We start from the raw sequence: 20,000 nt of genomic DNA on the forward strand, positions 1-20,000 counted from the left end.
TACCTCGCAAACGCGGGAGACAGCGACAAAGCAAAAAAAAAAAAAAAAAAAGATAGATAGATAGATAGATAGATGGTAGATATGAACAAAAGATGAGCCAGTGAGCCAGGGTTCCTCAAGAACACTAGACAAGGTGGCACGGCCAAATCCATTGAGCAAAGCGAAAGGGAAACCGAGGCAATTGTTCTCGCCCGCGGTTTGTGTGTGTGTGTGTGTGTGTGTGTTGGGGGGTCGGGGGTAAAATTGGACGGCGCGACTTCAGGCGGCGAGGGCGTTCATGACCGACCACGTAACAGTGCGGGGGGGCCCCACAAACCACCCAACCACACACCACCTCCTCCAGGGTGGTATACGTGGTGGCTGGACACCTCCACACAAATCGACCCGAAGGTTAGGTTCGCCCGAAGGGGGGGGAAAAAAAAAAAAGGCACGTGTCAAGGACGTCCTACCAGCGAACTGTCGGGGACACACGTATGATAAATCCAGCCTTACAGTCTGTGTCTGTGTGTGTGTATGACGCCATTGGTGTATAGGACGGGCCGCATCTTCCTGGCGTTCAGATAAGCGAGCGCACGTGAGTCCTGGCAGGCCCTCCGTGTTGGTCGCTCGCTGAGATGATGGGGCTCGTTCATAACGCTGTCTGTTCGTCCGTCCGTTCCCCCTCATAACGCTCGTTGCTTGACCCGTTGGTCGTCACAACGGTGGCTGTTGGCCCGTTACCGTTACAACGCGCGTTGTTGATCCATTCTGCCGCCGTAACAGTGGCTGTTGTCCCGTTACCGTTACTACGTGCTTAGTTGATCCATTCTGCTGCCGTTACAGTGGCTGTTGGCCCGTTACCATCACAGCGCTCGTTACCGGTCCGTTAGCAAGCCGTCACAGTCATTTTTTTTTTTTTGGCCAAGTTACCGTAACTACCAGAACGCTCGTTAGGCGGGCGGGGGCCGGCCAGGAGGTGCTGGAGTGAGTCCTCAATCGAACCACCTCTGTGAGGGGGGTTCCTGAACCTCTACAGGCCACAACTGCCTTCAAGAAGCTTCGAACTGTCGTCTCGTCCTTCCAGTCTTCTGCTGAACACACACTCACATAAGTGGACGCTTCGCGCTCTCGAAACATGTGACACTCGAAGGTCACACAGGATCTAAAACCCCTTCATTTCCATGTCCGTGTCCGTGTGTGTGTGTGTGTGTGTGGGTGTTTGTGTGTGTTTTGTGTCTGTGGGTGGGTGGGTGACGGGTTCATTCGAGTCTTGGTCGCTGTGATCGAACCCCCGGTGTTCGGAGGGACCGAAGCTCCGACCAGCGGCTGTGAATCATCACGCCGATCATTCTAGTGGTTGTGTGTGAGGTAGTCTCGCTGCCCCCTGGTAATAGCGTATGGAGTGAACCAACGCCAATCCGTGACCAACGGATCAATTCCGTTGCCCCTGGTAATAGCGTATGGAGTGAACCAACGCCAATCCGTGACCAACGGATCAATTCCGTTGCCCCTGGTAATAACGTGTGGAGTGAACCAACGCCAATCCGTGACCAACGGATCATTTCCCGTTGCCTCTGGTGGCATTTGATAGGAAACGAACCAAAGACACTCCATGACCAAACGGGTCATTTCCGTTGCCCCCTGGTAATAACGTATGGAGTGAACCAACGACAATCCGTGACCAACGGATCATTTCCCGTGTCCTGAAATCTGGGGGGGCCGGATCTCTTGCGTTGTGCCCGGAACTCTCGTACGCGTTTACCTTTTCACGTGACCTTTTGATTAACCCCTCCCACACACACACACACACACACACACACAGCACCCCTCTGACACCCCTCCACACTCACTCCGTTCCTTTTCCCCGCCTCCTCAGTTAGACTCCTTTTCCCCCACCTCCTCAGTTAGGCCCCATTCACCACCTCGTCAGTTAGACCCCATTCCCCACGTCAGTTAGACCCCATTCCCCACCTCCTCAGTTAGACCCCCATTCCCCACCTCCTCAGTTAGACCCCATTCCCCACCTCGTCAGTTAGACCCCCATTCCCCACCTCCTCAGTTAGGCCCATTCCCCACCTCGTCAGTTAGACCCCTTTTCCCCACCTCCTCAGTTAGACCCCATTCCCCACCTCCTCAGTTAGACCCCATTCCCCACCTCCTCAGATTTTCGAGTGAGACTCCAGGCTGAGATAACCTCAGGTTCCCCCCCTCATCCCAGGGGCTCCTGCTAGCTTGAAGGCTGCACTGCATTCAGTAGCAGGGAGAAGGTGGACTTCCTTGCAGCCAGGATTGCTGTTGACGAGATTGTACTGTGTTGCGTCAGCGTCAGCTGTCGGTGACGTAACCTCGCCAAAGAAGGACGAACCAACTCTTGGCGAGACCTTAATTAAGGCAGGCAGAATCTGGTAATGTATATATATATATATATATATATATATATATATATATATATATATATATATATATATATATATCCCTGGGGATAGGGGAGAAAGAATACTTCCCACGTATTCCCTGCGTGTCGTAGTAGGCGACTAAAAGGGGAGGGAGCGGGAGGCTGGAAATCCTCCCCTTCAGTTTTACTTTTCCAAAAGAAGGAACAGAGAAGGGGGCCAAGTGAGGATATTCTCTCTAAGGCTCAGTCCTCTGTTCTTAACGCGGGAATTGGCGAATATGTATGAATATATATATTCATATTTCATTTCCTCTCATACATATTCGCCATTTCACGCGTTAGCGAGGTAGCGTTAAGAAGAGAGATGCTCTGTGGAATGTATTAAGAATATATGGTGTGGGAAGCAAGTTGTTAGAAGCAGTGAAAAGTTTTTATCGAGGATGTAAGGCATGTGTACGTGTAGGAAGAGAGGAAAGTGATTGGTTCTCAGTGAATGTAGGTTTGCGGCAGGGGTGTGTGATGTCTCCATGGTTGTTTAATTTGTTTATGGATGGGGTTGTTAGGGAGGTGAATGCAAGAGTTTTGGAAAGAGGGGCAAGTATGAAGTCTGTTGTGGATGAGAGAGCTTGGGAAGTGAGTCAGTTGTTGTTCGCTGATGATACAGCGCTGGTGGCTGATTCATGTGAGAAACTGCAGAAGGTGGTGACTGAGTTTGGTAAAGTGTGTGAAAGAAGAAAGTTAAGAGTAAATGTGAATAAGAGCAAGGTTATTAGGTACAGTAGGGTTGAGGGTCAAGTCAATTGGGAGGTAAGTTTGAATGGAGAAAAACTGGAGGAAGTGAAGTGTTTTAGATATCTGGGAGTGGATTTGGCAGCGGATGGAACCATGGAAGCGGAAGTGAATCATAGGGTGGGGGAGGGGGCGGAAATTCTGGGAGCCTTGAAGAATGTGTGGAAGTCGAGAACACTATCTCGGAAAGCAAAAATGGGTATGTTTGAAGGAATAGTGGTTCCAACAATGTTGTATGGTTGCGAGGCGTGGGCTATGGATAGAGTGGTGCGGAGGAGGATGGCTGTGCTGGAAATGAGATGTTTGAGGACAATATGTGGTGTGAGGTGGTTTGATCGAGTAAGTAACGTAAGGGTAAGAGAGATGTATGGTAATAAAAAGAGTGTGGCTGAGAGAGCAGAGGAGGGTGTTTTGAAATTGTTTGGTCACATGGAGAGAATGAGTGAGGAAAGATTGACCAAGAGGATATATGTGTCATAGGTTGAGGGAACGAGGAGAAGTGGGAGACCAAATTGGAGGTGGAAAGATGGAGTGTAAAAGATTTTGAGTGATCGGGGCCTGAACATGCAGGAGGGTGAAAGGCGTGCAAGGAATAGAGTGAATTAGAACGATGTGGTATACCGGGGTCGACGTGCTGTCAATGGATTGAACCAGGGCATGTGAAGCGTTTGGGGTAAACCATGGAAGGTTCTGTGGGGCCTGGATGTGGAAAGGGAGCTGTGGTTTCGGTGCATTATTACATGACAGCTAGAGACTGAGTGTGAACGAATGTGGCCTTTTTTGTCTTTTCCTAGCACTACCTCGCACACATGAGGGGGGAGGGGCTGTAAGAAAGCACGTATATCAAGCATTCCATATTTCCACCCATTTACAAGGTGTGGCTCTCCTGTGTTGCATTAATAGGAAAGATTTAGTCAGGCAAGGAATCGCGGGGGAGGAAGGTCAGCGGAGGGGCTCCGGGTCCGTGTGAGTTGTCGTAAGGTCGCGGCGGCGGAGACGGCCTCGTCTCTGGAACATTCACATGGGCCGGGGGTCTGCCGCGGCTGGCGAGTGTTCACGTGTTGGCCTTGTGCGTCTCTCATTCTTTCCAGGAGACGACCTGTTCTCAGGTTAAAGGTTCGAGGCGTCCGTATGATTCTCATTTTTAAATTTCCTTTATGATTTTCATGTTAAAGGGTCGAATTGTCTTATTGTAAGGTTATGGAATCGAGGTGTATGATTCTCAGGTTAAAAGTTTAATGTTTTATGATTCTCAGGTTAAAAGTTCAGTGTTTTTGATTCGTAGATTAAAAGTTCGAGGTATATATATATATATATATATATATATATATATATATATATATATATATATATATATATATATATATTTATATAATCGTCAGGTTAAGGGATCGAAGAGTATATGTAAATCCCCCAGGCTAAAGAGGTTTGAGGTGTACGAGTCTCAGGGTTCGAGGTTCCATGTCTCGTTTCTTGTCTCCCGCTTACGCTCCCTGGCTCTCACTAACCCTCTCGTATCCTCCACTCTCTCTTTCTCTCTCTGTGTCCCTCTTCCTCCCTCCCGTCCCTTCCCTCTTCCTCACACACACACACACACACACACACACACACACTGATGAGACACACACATTTCGCTCGCTGGTGGATCTGGTACCTCTGAAACCCAGTGGTTCCAGTAACCTCTCGTCTTCACCTTTGGCTCCAGGGGTACCAAAGATATCAACTTTCCAGTCCAGTCCAGTCAGTACTGGTCCAGGGGTACCCAAGATATCAACCTTCCAGTCCAGTCCAGTCCAGTCCAGTCCACTGATGGAGCGCTGACTGAACCACCTCCTCCAGGCGACGGTGGGAGGAGCTGGGCCCCACACACTGGATCCTCGCTGGAACCACTACACAGAACTTGTGAGGGACATCACAAGTGAATAACGAACTGGAATCCTTCTGTCGAAGGAATCAGATCCTTTATTGATGACAATTTTTTTTACTCACTCTATGACGTACCTGCATCAAATGCCCTTTTTTTTTTTGTAAATATGGTACAATAATCAGGTGACTAAGGGGCCATATAGCCTCTCTCTCTCTCTCTCTCTCTCTCTCTCTCTCTCTCTCTCTCTCTCTCTCTCTCTCTATATATATATATATATATATATATATATATATATATATATATATATATATATATATATTATATATTATCTATTATCCATCTCTCTCTCTCTCTCTCTCTCTCTCTCTCTCTCTCTCTCTCTCTCTCTCTCTCTCTCTCTCTCTCTCTCTCTCTCTCTCTCTCTCTCTCTCTCTCTCTCTCTCCTTCCCCTACCAAGGCTGCATTGCCCCTCCCTCGTCCCCCAGCTATCCTGGGAGTTGTTTATCCTTGAGTACACACGACGACGCAGTCTCACATGCCTGTGTTATTAGACCACGAGCCTCGCCCGAGTTCCAATGTCATTTTCCGGTGAGTTTCGGTGAGGACGTGTTCCATGTGTGTGTGTGTTTACATGTGCTATGTGTGGCGTGTGTGTGTGTGTGTGTGTGTGTGTGTACATGTGCTATGTGTGTGTGTGTGTGTGTGTGTGTGTGTGTGTGTGTGTGTGTGTGTGTGTGTGTGTGTGTGTGTGTGTGTGTGTGTGTGTACATGTGCTGTGTGTGGTGTGTGTGTGTGTGTGTGTCTGTGTGTGTGTGTTGGGGAGGGGCGAATGTCTGGCTTCACGTGTGCGTTCGGGTTCGACACGCCCTTTGACTGGAACGCTTTTGCGCCACGCGCGCGTAGGGTCAGGTTCGACACGCCCTTTGACTGGAACGCTTTTGCGTCACACGCGCGTAGGGTCAGGTTCGACACGCCCTTTGACTGGAATGCTTTTGCGCCACGCGCGCGTAGGGTCAGGTTCTACACGCCCTTTGACTGGAACGCTTTTGCGCCACGCGCGCGCGTAGGGTCAGGTTCGACACGCCCTTTGACTGGAACGCTTTGGCGTCACACGCGCGCGTAGGGTCAGGTTCGACACGCCCTTTGACTGGAACGCTTTTGCGTCACACGCGCGCGTAGGGTCAAGGCGTGCGTCATGTGAGGTGACTACTTCTTATTATATTTCCCCCAGCCGTCGGTGTCCCTCCATGCGACGCGGACAAGAGGCCCTAGACCAGAGCTGGCTGGCTGGCTGGCTGGGAGGCACCGTTACAGCTGGCAGTGGCTAACCTTACGTCGCGAGAGGATCATAATGATTCTCAGGGTTCGAATCCTCCCTCTCTCCTCCCACCCTTCCCTCCCACTACGGCTGGACTTCTACCTGCAAAACATTTTTTGTTGTGTGTGTGTGTGTGTGTGTGTGTGTGTGTGTGTGTGTGTGTGTGTGTGTGTGTGTGCCTTTTAATGTATTCACGTATACCAGCTGTTGTTGTTGTTGTTGTTGTTGTTGTTTTTCTTTACGTCAAGTTCGCCAGCTCTGGCGTATCCGCTGGAGCCTCGACGTCGCTCACCTGTGAACCACACGGGGCAGGAGGAGTGGGACCTTACCCTCACGACGAAGGAGTAGCATGGCTCCCATGGTGTGTCGCACGGTGAGGGCGCGTTGCTCCTCCGTGGTGGTGGTGGTGGAGGCGGTGGTAGAGGCGGTGGTGGAGGCGGTGGTGGCGGTGGTGGAGGTGGAGGCGGTGGTGGAGGTGGAGGGAGCAGCCTTGTGGAAGCTGACGTCAACCAGGAACTTCCTCCTGAGCGTGACGGTACGAAGGCGACATCACCCTTTTTACGTGGTGGTGTGGCAGCGTTGATGATGACGAGAGTGGGTCTAGGGGGTGTGGCTGGTTTGATGGTAGTGAGGTGTGAGGTGTGTGGCAGGTATGATGGTAGTGAGGTGTGTGGCAGGTCTGATGGTAGTGAGGTGTGAGGTGTGTGGCAAGTCTGATGGTAGTGAGGTGTGAGGTGTGTGGCAAGTCTGATGGTAGTGAGGTATGAGGCGTGTGGCTGGTATGATGGTAGTGAGGTGTGAGGTGTGTGACTGGTATGATGGTAGTGAGGTGTGAGGTGTGTGACTGGTATGATGGTAGTGAGGTGTGAGGCGTGTGGCTGGTATGATGGTAGTGAGGTATGAGGCGTGTGGCAGGTCTGATGGTAGTGAGGTGTGAGGTGTGTGGCAAGTCTGATGGTAGTGAGGTATGAGGCGTGGCTGGTATGATGGTAGCGAGGTGTGTGGCAGGTCTAATAGTAGTGAGGTGTGAGGTGTGTGGCAAGTCTGATGGTAGCGAGGTATGAGGCGTGTGGCAGGTCTGATGGTAGCGAGGTATGAGGCGTGTGGCACGTCTGATGGTAGCGAGGTATGAGGCGTGTGGCAGGTCTGATGGTAGTGAGGTATGAGGTGTGTGGCAGGTCTGATGGTAGCGAGGTAACATTTCACCAGGAGGTCTGGGTTCGCGCTTGAACACTCTTGCAGATGATACCCAGTTCATGAGGGATTGCACCAGCTGGCATGAGGGAACCCAGACCATCTGTAAAGCTGGTCCGAGTAAAATTAGATAATAAGGATAGGCCACAGTGCAAGAAGACCTCAATATGAATATTACCGTGGACACGACCTGTCTCCTGGCCATTTCCCGCGTAGGCGAGGTAGGCGTTAAGAACAGAGGGCTGGGCCTTTGAGGGAATGTCCTCACCTGGCCCCCTTCTCTGTTCCTTCTTTTGGAAAATTAAAAAAAAAAAAAAAAACGAGAGGGGAGGATTTCCAGCCTCCCCCGCTCCCTTCCCTTTTAGTCGCCTTCTACGACACGCAGGGAATACGTGGGAAGTATTCTTTCTCCCCTATCCCCAGGGATATATATATATATATATATATATATATATATATATATATATATATATATATATATAATTTTTTTTTTTTTTTTTCATTCATTTCAAGCTAAAAGTTTGTTTCTAAATTGTTCTTACATTTTTCATATGTATATATATGTGTGTGTGTGTGTGTGTGTGTGTGTGTGTGCATATGTGTGTGTGTGTGTGTGTGTGTGTATATGTATGTATATATGTATATTATCCCTGGGGATAGGGGTGAAAGAATACTTCCCACGTATTCCTCGCGTGTCGTAGAAAGCGACTAGAGGGGACGGGAGCGGGGGGCCGGAAATCCTCCCCTCCTTGTATTAACTTTCTAAAATGGGAAACAGAAGAAGGAGTCACGCGGGGAGTGATCATCCTCCTCGAAGGCTCAGAGTGGGGTGCCTAAATGTGTGTGGATGTAACCAAGATGTGAAAAAAGGAGAGATAGGTAGTATGTTTGAGGAAAGGAACCTGGATGTTTTGGCTCTGAGTGAAACGAAGCTCAAGGGTAAAGGGGAAGAGTGGTTTGGAAATGTCTGGGGAGTGAAGTCAGGGGTTAGTGAGAGGACAAGAGCAAGGGAAGGAGTAGCAATACTCCTGAAACAGGAGTTGTGGGAGTATGTGATAGAATGTAAGAAAGTAAATTCTCGATTAATATGGGTAAAATTGAAAGTTGATGGAGAGAGGTGGGTGATTATTGGTGCATATGCACCTGGGCATGAGAAGAAAGATCATGAGAGGCAAGTGTTTTGGGAGCAGCTAAATGAGTGTGTTAGCGGTTTTGATGCACGAGACCGGGTTATAGTGATGGGTGATTTGAATGCAAAGGTGAGTAATGTGGCAGTTGAGGGAATAATTGGTATGCATGGGGTGTTCAGTGTTGTAAATGGAAATGGTGAAGAGCTTGTAGATTTATGTGCTGAAAAAGGACTGATGATTGGGAATACCTGGTTTAAAAAGCGAGATATACATAAGTATACTTATGTAAGTAGGAGAGATGGCCAGAGAGCGTTATTGGATTACGTGTTAATTGACAGGCGTGCGAAAGAGAGACTTTTGGATGTTAATGTGCTGAGAGGTGCAACTGGAGGGATGTCTGATCATTATCTTGTGGAGGCTAAGGTGAAGATTAGTATGGGTTTTCAGAAAAGAGGAGTGAATGTTGGGGTGAAGAAGGTGGTGAGAGTAAGTGAGCTTGGGAAGGAGACCTGTGTGGGGAAGTACCAGGAGAGACTGTGTACAGAATGGAAAAAGGTGAGAACAATGGAAGTAAGGGGAGTCGGGGAGGAATGGGATGTATTTAGGGAATCAGTGATGGATTGCGCAAAAGATGCTTGTGGCATGAGAAGAGTGGGAGGTGGGCTGTTTAGAAAGGGTAGTGTGTGGTGGGATGAAGAAGTAAGAGTATTAGTGAAAGAGAAGAGAGAGGCATTTGGACGATTTTTGCAGGGAAAAAATGCAATTGAGTGGGAGAAGTATAAAGAAAGAGACAGGAGGTCAAGAGAAAGGTGCAAGAGGTGAAAAAAAGGGCAAATGAGAGTTGGGGTGAGAGAGTATCATTAAATTTTAGGGAGAATAAAAAGATGTTCTGGAAGGAGGTAAATAGGGTGCGTAAGACAAGGGAGCAAATGGGAACTTCAGTGAAGGGCGTAAATGGGGAGGTGATAACAAGTAGCGGTGATGTGAGAAGGAGATGGAATGAGTATTTTGAAGGTTTGTTGAATGTGTCTGATGACAGAGTGGCAGATATAGGGTGTTTTGGTCGAGGTGGTGTGCAAAGTGAGAGGGTTAGGGAAAATGATTTGGTAAACAGAGAAGAGGTAGTAAAAGCTTTGCGGAAGATGAAAGCCGGCAAGGCAGCAGGTTTGGATGGTATTGCAGTGGAATTTATTAAGAAAGGGGGTGACTGTATTGTTGACTGGTTGGTAAGGTTATTTAATGTATGTATGACTCATGGTGAGGTGCCTGAGGATTGGCGGAATGCGTGCATAGTGCCATTGTACAAAGGCAAAGGGGATAAGAGTGAGTGCTCAAATTACAGAGGTATAAGTTTGTTGAGTATTCCTGGTAAATTATATGGGAGGGTATTGATTGAGAGGGTGAAGGCATGTACAGAGCATCAGATTGGGGAAGAGCAGTGCGGTTTCAGAAGTGGTAGAGGATGTGTGGATCAGGTGTTTGCTTTGAAGAATGTATGTGAGAAATACTTAGAAAAGCAAATGGATTTGTATGTAGCATTTATGGATCTGGAGAAGGCATATGATAGAGTTGATAGAGATGCTCTGTGGAAGGTATTAAGAATATATGGTGTGGGAGGCAAGTTGTTAGAAGCAGTGAAAAGTTTTTATCGAGGATGTAAGGCATGTGTACGTGTAGGAAGAGAGGAAAGTGATTGGTTCTCAGTGAATGTAGGTTTGCGGCAGGGGTGTGTGATGTCTCCATGGTTGTTTAATTTGTTTATGGATGGGGTTGTAAAGGAGGTAAATGCAAGAGTCCTGGAAAGAGGGGCAAGTATGAAGTCTGTTGGGGATGAGAGAGCTTGGGAAGTGAGTCAATTGTTGTTCGCTGATGATACAGCGCTGGTGGCTGATTCATGTGAGAAACTGCAGAAGCTGGTGACTGAGTTTGGTAAAGTGTGTGGAAGAAGAAAGTTGAGAGTAAATGTGAATAAGAGCAAGGTTATTAGGTACAGTAGGGGTGAGGGTCAAGTCAATTGGGAGGTGAGTTTGAATGGAGAAAAACTGGAGGAAGTGAAGTGTTTTAGATATCTGGGAGTGGATCTGTCAGCGGATGGAACCATGGAAGCGGAAGTGGATCATAGGGTGGGGGAGGGGGCGAAAATTTTGGGAGCCTTGAAAAATGTGTGGAAGTCGAGAACATTATCTCGGAAAGCAAAAATGGGTATGTTTGAGGGAATAGTGGTTCCAACAATGCTGTATGGTTGCGAGGCGTGGGCTATGGATAGAGATGTGCGCAGGAGGATGGATGTGCTGGAAATGAGATGTTTGAGGACAATGTGTGGTGTGAGGTGGTTTGAGCGAGTAAGTAACGTAAGGGTAAGAGAGATGTGTGGAAATAAAAAGAGCGTGGTTGAGAGAGCAGAAGAGGGTGTTTTGAAATGGTTTGGGCACATGGAGAGAATGAGTGAGGAGAGATTGACCAAGAGGATATATGTGTCGGAGGTGGAGGGAACGAGGAGAAGAGGGAGACCAAATTGGAGGTGGAAAGATGGAGTGAAAAAGATTTTGTGTGATCGGGGGCCTGAACATGCAGGAGGGTGAAAGGAGGGCAAGAAATAGAGTGAATTGGAGTCATGTGGTATACAGGGGTTGACGTGCTGTCAGTGGATTGAAGCAAGGCATGTGAAGCGTCTGGGGTAAACCATGGAAAGCTGTGTAGGTATGTATATTTGCGTGTGTGGACGTGTGTATGTACATGTGTATGGGGGGGGGGGGTTGGGCCATTTCTTTCGTCTGTTTCCTTGCGCTACCTCGCAAACGCGGGAGACAGCGACAAAGTATAAAAAAAAAAAAAAAAAAAAAAATATATATATATATATATATATATATATATATATATATATATATATATATATATATATATATATATATATATATATATATATATATATAACTTCAGCAAAGTATCAACATACAGTTCCAGAATACTCATAAAATCACCCACCTCACAGTCCAATCACATCATCAAATCTCCTCACAGTCCAACCACATCATCAAATCACCTCACAGCCCAATCACATCATCAGATCTCCTCACAGCCCAATCACATCATGAAATCACCTCAGCCCAATCACATCATCAAATCTCCTCTCTGCCCAATCACATCATCAAATCACCTCAGCCCAATCACATAAAATCACATAAAGGTTTGATAACACTGCATATCGTATCTAAACATTTATTTATTGAGTGAGAAAGAAAGAAAAAGAATAAAGTATGAATTAAACCCTAGACATTTCCCCGTAAAGCCAAAGTAACACAAACTAGAGACACAATTTTCTAAGTGTAAGTGAAAGCCGTTGTAAGTGTGTGTGTGTGTGTGTGTGTGTCTGGCCGTGACACACGATGCAAGTAGACAGCATATCCTTCGTCCGTCCGGCTTAGGAGATGGGGGAGGTTGAAGGGTCGTCACATTGAGGTCATATGAGGGTGTGTGTGAGGTCATATGGGGTTGTGTGTGTGGGGGGTGTGTGTGTGGGGGAGGAGGAGGAGAAGGTCAGGAGACCTGGCAGATGGCGCCGAGCAAGGCCTTTCGGGTGCAGTCGTGGAACTTGATGCTGGCGGTGGAGTGGACGCACAGATGGTGTTGGTCGGGGGCGTTGTCCGGCTCGCTCAGGTCCCACGGCACGGGCACCTCCCGCAGGCTCCTGCCGGACACCCACCACCACCCGTGACCGCCACCCTCGCGCCACCCACCCACCCACAGGTATTTCGAATCTGTACATAAGGGAGGAAAAGAAAAGAACAAATGACGATCGTTTGATTTCCCGTATCTTCCTTCAGGATCACGTTTCAGTTTAACTGTTTTCTCTAAACCTTCGTCAGGAATATCATAAACCTTCGTCAGGAATATTATAAACCTTCGTCAGGAATATCATAAACCTTCGTCAGGAATATTATAAACCTTCGTCAGGAATATTATAAACCTTCGTCAGGAATATTATAAACCTTCGTCAGGAATATTATAAACCTTCGTCAGGAATATCATAAACCTTCGTCAGGAACATTATAAACCTTCGTCAGGAATATCATAAACCTTCGTCAGGAATATCATAAACCTTCGTCAGGAATATTATAAACCTTCGTCAGGAATATTATAAACCTTCGTCAGGAATATTATAAACCTTCGTCAGGAATATTATAAACCTTCGTCAGGAATATCATAAAAGTTCTTTTCTTCTCTGAATTCCATCACTAAACCTTCGTCAGGAATATTATAAACCTTCGTCAGGAATATCATAAAAGTTCTTTTCTTCTCTGAATCCCATCACTAAACCTTCGTCAGGAGTATTATAAAGTCAGTTCTTTTCTTCCCTGAATACCATTTTGCCCAGCACATTTGGTTTCGTGGTGGAGGTGCTGGGCAATAGTTACTGGACTGAGAAAGTGGTTTAAAATGAAATATAAATGATACAGTTCCTCATGGTACGTGAGGCTGGCTTTCTGACAAAAGAATGTGGGAGTGGAATCAAACCTACTTCAAGTGTTGCAAAATGTCACACACCAAAAAAGAAAGAAGGTAAAAATAGTATACTTGGTGCAATTAATGGTTGCCTGTATGATACGTCCGGACAGACAAGCGTCGGTACACACAAGAATGTTTTATTTACATTGTTGCCATCAGCTGAACCCAGATTTCGAGTGAGACAGGTTTTGAACCCCATCACGACAGTCAACTAGAGGTCACGACAGACTGTAACACAGTCAACTAGAGGACTTCAACGCGACGAACGAAACCTCAGCTTCGGAACTGGTTCGGTCCTGGTGCTTAGTCATTCGTTGTTTGCTGATGATGAGTCGGTGTTGACGTGTGCAGCGGTCCATTTTCTGTGGACGTGATGGATGCCTCCCTCCCCCTCCCCTCTCCCCTCTTCAGTAACCGACTGATCCATAGAAAGATTAAAAAAAATCCTTTGGTCCCTCCCCTTAATGTATATATATATATATATATATATATATATATATATATATATATATATATATATATATATATATATTTATTTATTTTGCTTTGTCGCTGTCTCCCGCGTTAGCGAGGTAGCGCATGGAAACAGACGAGAGAATGGCCCAACCCACCCACATACACATGTATATACATACACGTCCCCACACGCACATATACATACCTATACGTCTCAACGTATACATATATGTATACATACACAGACATATACATATATACACATGTACTTAATTCATACGGTCTACCTTTATTATTTCCCGTCGCCACCCCGCCACACATGAAATAACAACCCCCTCCCCCCCTCATGCGCGCGAGGTAGCGCTAGGAAAGGACAACAAAGGCCACATTCGTTTAACACTCAGTCTCTAGCTGTCATGTGATAATGCACCGAAACCACAGCTCCCTTTCCACATCCAGGACCCACAGAACTTCCCATGGTTTCCCCCAGACGCTTCACATGCCGTGGTTCAGTCCTATTTTGAGCCAGACACCTATTTGATCGACCAACACCTGAGGGTGGATGACCAGCTGGGTGAACCGCTGTGGACCGTCTGCCGCAACCAGGATTCGAACCTATGCTTTTTGACCACATGGTCTGCCGGGCATCCCCCGTTGAATGCGCTCCCGCCCACGAACCCCTCACGTCGCTCCACCTCGGAGGAGGATCGCCGCTAACGAAGGAACGCAAGTGGAAGCAGAGAGAGAGAGAGAGAGAGAGAGAGAGAGAGAGAGAGAGAGAGAGAGAGAGAGAGAGAGAGAGAGAGAGAAGGGACCATCCCCTCCGGTGGTACCGTACCTGTCTGCAAGTGGTCGACGTAATGCCTGAAGTTAGAGATGACTGAGGGCTCTGCCAGGTCGCCTTTACCCCCCACGGCTACGCCCTGCTCGATACACGCTTTCCTCGCCTCGTCCCAGGACATCCGCTCCTCCAGCAGGTAGAAGCAGTCTTTCCCCACCTTACGGTAAGGCAGGGGGCACAAGACTGTGTAAGAAGGGGAGAAGAAATGATTAATCAGGAAAAAAGGGAGTGTCGCCAGGCTTCTCATAAGGTCTCATAGCCCGTTGCTTGGCCTGTTAGACGCTGGGAACCACAAGACTCTCTCTGTGGGCTTGTGCACCAGCCGAGACCCCGGGTCATGGTGGTACGTGAGGTGTGTGTGTGTGTGTTTGTGTGTGTCTGGGGAAGGTGAGGTGCCGGGGGCATGTTACGGTGTAGGTGTTCGGTGTCGTCGCTGTACAAAGCGCCACCTTGTGGGTGTGGGATCCTGTGGTAAATTGAATGGAGAGTGGAGGTTCAGATGGGTGTCTGTATAACTGGTGGAATGGTGTTTAAGACTTGGGGGTCGCTGTGGTGGAATGGTGTTTAAGACTTGGGGTCGCTGTGGTGGAATGGTGTTTAAGACTTGGGGTCACTGTGGTGGAATGGTGTTTAAGACTTGGGGTCGCTGTGGTGGAATGGTGTTTAAGACTTGGTGTCACTGTAGTGGAATGGTGTTTAAGACTTGGTGTCACTGTAGTGGAATTGTGTTTGAGACTTGGGGTCGCTATGGTGGAATGGTGTTTAAGACTTGGGGTCGCTGTAGTGAAATGGTGTTTTAAGACTTGGGGTCGCTGTGGTGTGGATGTGTTTGGCCAGAGTGGGGGTATGATGGATATAGGAGTGATCTGTAAGGCTGGGGTGAACTGTGAAGTGGCTGGAATAGTCGAGGGAAGATGATATTATCGATGTTTCAGGTGTTCGATGTTTGTGGTGACTTGGCAGACGATGCTTTCTCTGAGTGACTTGACGTGGGGCGGTTGGTATGAAGGTGGATGAAGCATAGTTTAGATTAGATGTATTGTGTTCGTAGAGGTTTCTGAGGAATCCCTTCTCTTTGTCTGAATTTGAGGCCAATGTATGTTCTGGGGGCGTTCAGGTAATATGTGGAGTTTGTGTTGACGTTTGTAATGTTGGAGTGAATGTCGTGTGTGTACCAAGTGTTTCGTACATTGATATCCCAGTATGGCTTGAGTTTAGGTGAGTGGGAATGCTTCATCATGCAGGATGACGAGAGGTTATATGCTAGATTCGTGTGTGTCCTGGGGTGTCAAGAGGATGACGATGGATTTCGTTGGTTATACAGACATTCTGTTCTGAGTGAGCCAGTGTTTCGTTCTGTTCTGAGTGAGCCAGTGTTTCGTTCTGTTCTGAGTGAGCCAGTGTTTCGTTCTATTCTGAGTGAGCCAGTGTTCCGTTCTGTTCTGAGTGAGCCAGTGTTTCGTTCTATTCTGAGTGAGCCAGTGTTCAGTTCTGTTCTGAGTGCGCCAATGTTTCGTTCTATTCTGAGTGAGCTAGTGTTTCGTTCTGTTCTAAGTGAGCCAGTGTTTCGTTCTGTTCTGAGTGCGCCAGTGTCTCGTTCTGTTCTGAGTGAGCCAGTGTTTCGTTCTGTTCTGAGTGAGCCAGTGTTTCGTTCTGTTCTGAGTGAGCCAGTGTTTCGTTCTGTTCTGAGTGAGCTAGTGTTCCGTTCTGTTCTGAGTACGCCAGTGTTCGTTCTGTTCTGAGTGAGCCAGTGTTCCGTTCTGTTCTGAGTGAGCCAGTGTTTCGTTCTGTTCTGAGTGCGCTAGTGTTCCGTTCTGTTCTGAGTGAGCCAGTGTTCCGTTCTGTTCTGAGTGAGCCAGTGTTTCGGTGTTGTTGCTCATGTAGTAATAGGATGCTCAAGTGTAGTCGTGAGGTCGTCTCCCTAAGGAGGAGCGTTCACAATGTGGTTTGCGAGGAACGGAATGAGATCCTGTGAGGAGAAACTGAAGAGAGTTGGAGAAAGAACTGCAGCTTGAGGGACTCCACTGTAGAGCTTTAGATTTGTGTAGAAGTCTCGCCTTTTTAGGTGGCTCTGGCCTTGCCAGGCACACGAGTGTCAGATCTACTGAAGACAAGTCAGCCCACCCACTACCCACCCCTTCTAGCTGCTGCGGCCTCCTCTCCTCCTCCTCCTCATTCCCCCAAGGTATCTTACCGAGTGGGTTGTCCTCCTTGGCCCGCTGCAGATTGGTCACGACGCCCGTCAGGTTGCTCAGGATGGTGTGCACGTCGCCCAGGGATGTGTTGAGCACCACGGTGCGGTTGTGCGCCTCCAGCAGCAGCTTCCCATGGTCGCCTGTGCTCTCTGGTGGGACACAGGAAACAGTCATGATTCTCAGGCATTCTATGTTAGGTTTTTAGTAGTTACCCTCACTCCTTCTGGTCTAAGGGACAGGGTTTATAAGGCCCCGCCCGACAGTCATCACACACACACACACACACACACACACACACACTACCATCGCAACCATAAAGTCTATATTTTTAGTGTATCACTAAAGTTTCAAATGGAATATACGAGATACAGCACAAGACATGATTATTTCTATAAGCCTGAACATACGTATGTATACATATATCCAGTTCGTACCAACTGACCCCCTCCTCCCCCACGTAGACATTGTCAAGAGAGGCCTGGGTCAAATGAATATCGCCTCCTTGCATGTGGAACCGCTCATATTGCGTCTCTCTTGCTCACCTTGGCTCTTCACCAGTTCCCCCGTGTCATCATTTACATGCACAGGTTTAGTGTGTGTGTTGTGTGTGTTCTGTGTCATCCTCTTTCTTTCTCCTAGTACGCACTAGCTCACCAAAACATCTTTTTATCTTATCTACCTTGTCCACTTCACTTCTCGTTGTTATCTGATCTATGTTATGTCTCTCCACGTCCTGATGCTTATACACCATTTACTTCTGTGCCTCAGAGAGATCTACACAAGAACCTGATCATAACATTCTAATGTACACAAGACATATCCTCAATCTCTTGTGCCATAGAGAGATCTACACAAGAACCTGATCATAACATTCCAATGTACACAAGACATATCCTCAATCTCTTGTGCCACAGAGAGATCTACACAAGAACCTGATCATAACATTCCAATGTACACAAGACATATCCTCAATCTCTTGTGCCACAGAGAGATCCACACAAGAATCTGATCATAACATTCCAATGTACACAAGACATATCCTCAATCTCTTGTGCCACAGAGAGATCCACACAAGAATCTGATCATAACATTCCAATGTACACAAGACATATCCTCAATCTCTTGTGCCACAGAGAGACCCACACAAGAACCTGATCATAACATTCCAGTGTACAGAAGACATATCCTCAATCTCTTGTGCCATAGAGAGATCTACACAAGAACCTGATCATAACATTCCAATGTACACAAGACATATCCTCAATCTCTTGTGCCATAGAGAGATCCACACAAGAACCTAAGTATAACATTCCTATGTACACACACACTCATATCCTCACTCCCCCCTTCTGTCGTCCTCAAGTCTACCTTTTACTGGGAACTAAGGGTTGGAGGGTTGACGTAGTGATTTACCGGAAGCAGACCACAAGTGTTGGAAGATATGGTACGCTAAGGCAGGTACTTGAGGTACAAGGGTCTTCTATCTGGGTGGGTCAAGCAAGGCTTGTGTTATCGACGGTGCAGATAGATGGTGTAGGATCGCTCACACTTATCTGTGAACTGAGGAGGTGTCGTCATTCAAGAATGGTATAGGAGGTGGAGGTGCAGTCGGTGGTGCTCTCTCTCTCTCTCTCTCTCTCTCTCTCTCTCTCTCTCTCTCTCTCTCTCTCTCTCTCTCTCTCTCTCTCTCTCTCTCTCACGTCCCATGGAACAGACGAGACGAGGAGGACCTTGAGGACTTTTATTAGAGCGGGGAAAAGATTGTAGTTAAGAGGATTCGATTGAGAGAGAGAGAGAGAGAGAGAGAGAGAGAGAGAGAGAGAGAGAGAGAGAGAGAGAGAGAGAGAGAGAGAGAGAGAGAGAGAGAGCCTTGGGTGAATGGGTTTCACAGAGATGATCGGTTGAGGACGTGAGGCAGGGAGGCGAAGGTGTTTCCGAGGCCGTGAACGTTGCAGAGATGGGTCCAGACAGAGATGGGTCCAGGAGCAGTGTTGGCAGAGGCGGGGTCCAGGAGCAGTGTTGGCAGAGGCGGGTCCAGGAGCAGTGTTGGCAGAGGCGGGGTCCAGGAGCAGTGCTGGCAGAGGTGTGCCTGGGTCCCAGTCATCCCCATGTCCCGTAGAACGGCGGTGGTGCCCTCCCACGCACACAGGCTCGTAGCTCCTCCATATGGCGCTTGGTGGCTTCAGCCAGGGAGTGGTCGTTTTACGACAGACGCTCTCTGTGAATCATGGGTTGTCGAGATCTGTGTGTGTGTGTGTGTCTGTGCTGTGTGTATGTGTGTGTGTGTGTGTGTGTGTGTGTGTGTGTGTGTGTGTGTGTGTGTGTGGTAGGGAGAGGAAGTGTGTTTACAGATTGAATTCGAGCTACCCCCTGTTGCAGAAAGGAGGTAGGAGGCTGGGCCAGGGAGAGCCCTTGACAGCCACTGTACTTACCTCAGTGGTCTGCTCCCGTTACAGACACCCCTAATAACCCGATTTATGGTTGCCTACTATGTACTACCTGGACAAACCTTAATAATACTCTAATAATTAATCATAATTAATAGTAATTACGACAAAGGTAATTCCCTTAAGTGCTCGTCTTTCATAGTCTAGGACTTCCATACAGTGTATGAGGGAGAGGCACAGTGCGTTTGGGCACCTACCGTTCAGTGCGAGGCACCAGGAGGTGAGTTGGTCGAACTTTGACCAGAGGTCCTGGGTGACCTGGGCCACGTCCGTGTCAGAGGCAGCCAGGGTGGTCAGGGTGGTCCGTTGCCTTCGGACCTCACGCTTCGTCTGGTCCACAACTGGCCACAAACACAAATGTTAGGTTTATCATCTCCCTTGGCCAGAATGCTTAGGTACAAAAATGCCTCACATGACAAAATATTTACCTTGAATGAAGCTAAATTATGTAGATCTAGTGAGGGGGGCAATTATCATATGTCCTTCTCCTTTCTCTCTCAGGAATGAAGAATGCAGAGGATACCCGAGAATGAAAGTGAGTTAATACAAAACAGTTACCGGCGCCTACTCCGTGTCATGGCTCAAGGTGAGTGTTTCCCCATGTCACTTTCGCCAAAGTTAGGAACATTGGTCGATGGAAAAATTACCACTAGATATGCGCCTCATTGGCACTTGAACCTCGGGATAGATCTTGCATTATTTATGGATCCAAGTTGGTAGTCAGTTTAGAATTGTTAAAACCAATAGGAACTTTCAAGATATATATATATATATATATATATATATATATATATATATATATATATATATATATATATATATATATATATATATATATATATATATCTTCTTTTTTTCACACTATTCGCCATTTCCCGCGATA

General features: G+C 47.5%; 2 protein-coding genes across 3 annotated transcripts in view; one reads left to right on the top strand and one right to left on the bottom strand.

Annotated features, from left to right (window-relative positions):
• The window catches only part of LOC139747145 (kanadaptin), a 116,396-nt gene that overhangs the window by 43,906 nt on the left and 52,490 nt on the right, over nucleotides 1-20,000 (top strand). Inside the window, exon 3 of the mRNA XM_071659089.1 lies at nucleotides 19,619-19,703. The gene's annotated coding sequence lies outside the window, so the exon portion shown is untranslated. The remainder of the gene's footprint in view (nucleotides 1-19,618; nucleotides 19,704-20,000) is intronic.
• Nucleotides 11,878-20,000, bottom strand: part of LOC139747149 (uncharacterized) — an 11,982-nt gene continuing 3,859 nt past the window's right edge. For both annotated transcript variants that reach the window (XM_071659098.1, XM_071659099.1), the window contains exons 4-7: nucleotides 19,315-19,458; nucleotides 16,670-16,819; nucleotides 14,473-14,658; nucleotides 11,878-12,430 (exon numbers count right to left, since the gene is read on the bottom strand). In XM_071659098.1, the coding sequence (XP_071515199.1) occupies nucleotides 12,210-12,430; nucleotides 14,473-14,658; nucleotides 16,670-16,819; nucleotides 19,315-19,458 (701 nt within the window). In that variant the 3' untranslated portion in view covers nucleotides 11,878-12,209. The remainder of the gene's footprint in view (nucleotides 12,431-14,472; nucleotides 14,659-16,669; nucleotides 16,820-19,314; nucleotides 19,459-20,000) is intronic.

Source organism: Panulirus ornatus, chromosome 67 (assembly GCF_036320965.1).
Source record: "Panulirus ornatus isolate Po-2019 chromosome 67, ASM3632096v1, whole genome shotgun sequence".
In the NCBI taxonomy this organism is placed as follows: Eukaryota; Metazoa; Arthropoda; class Malacostraca; order Decapoda; family Palinuridae; genus Panulirus; species Panulirus ornatus.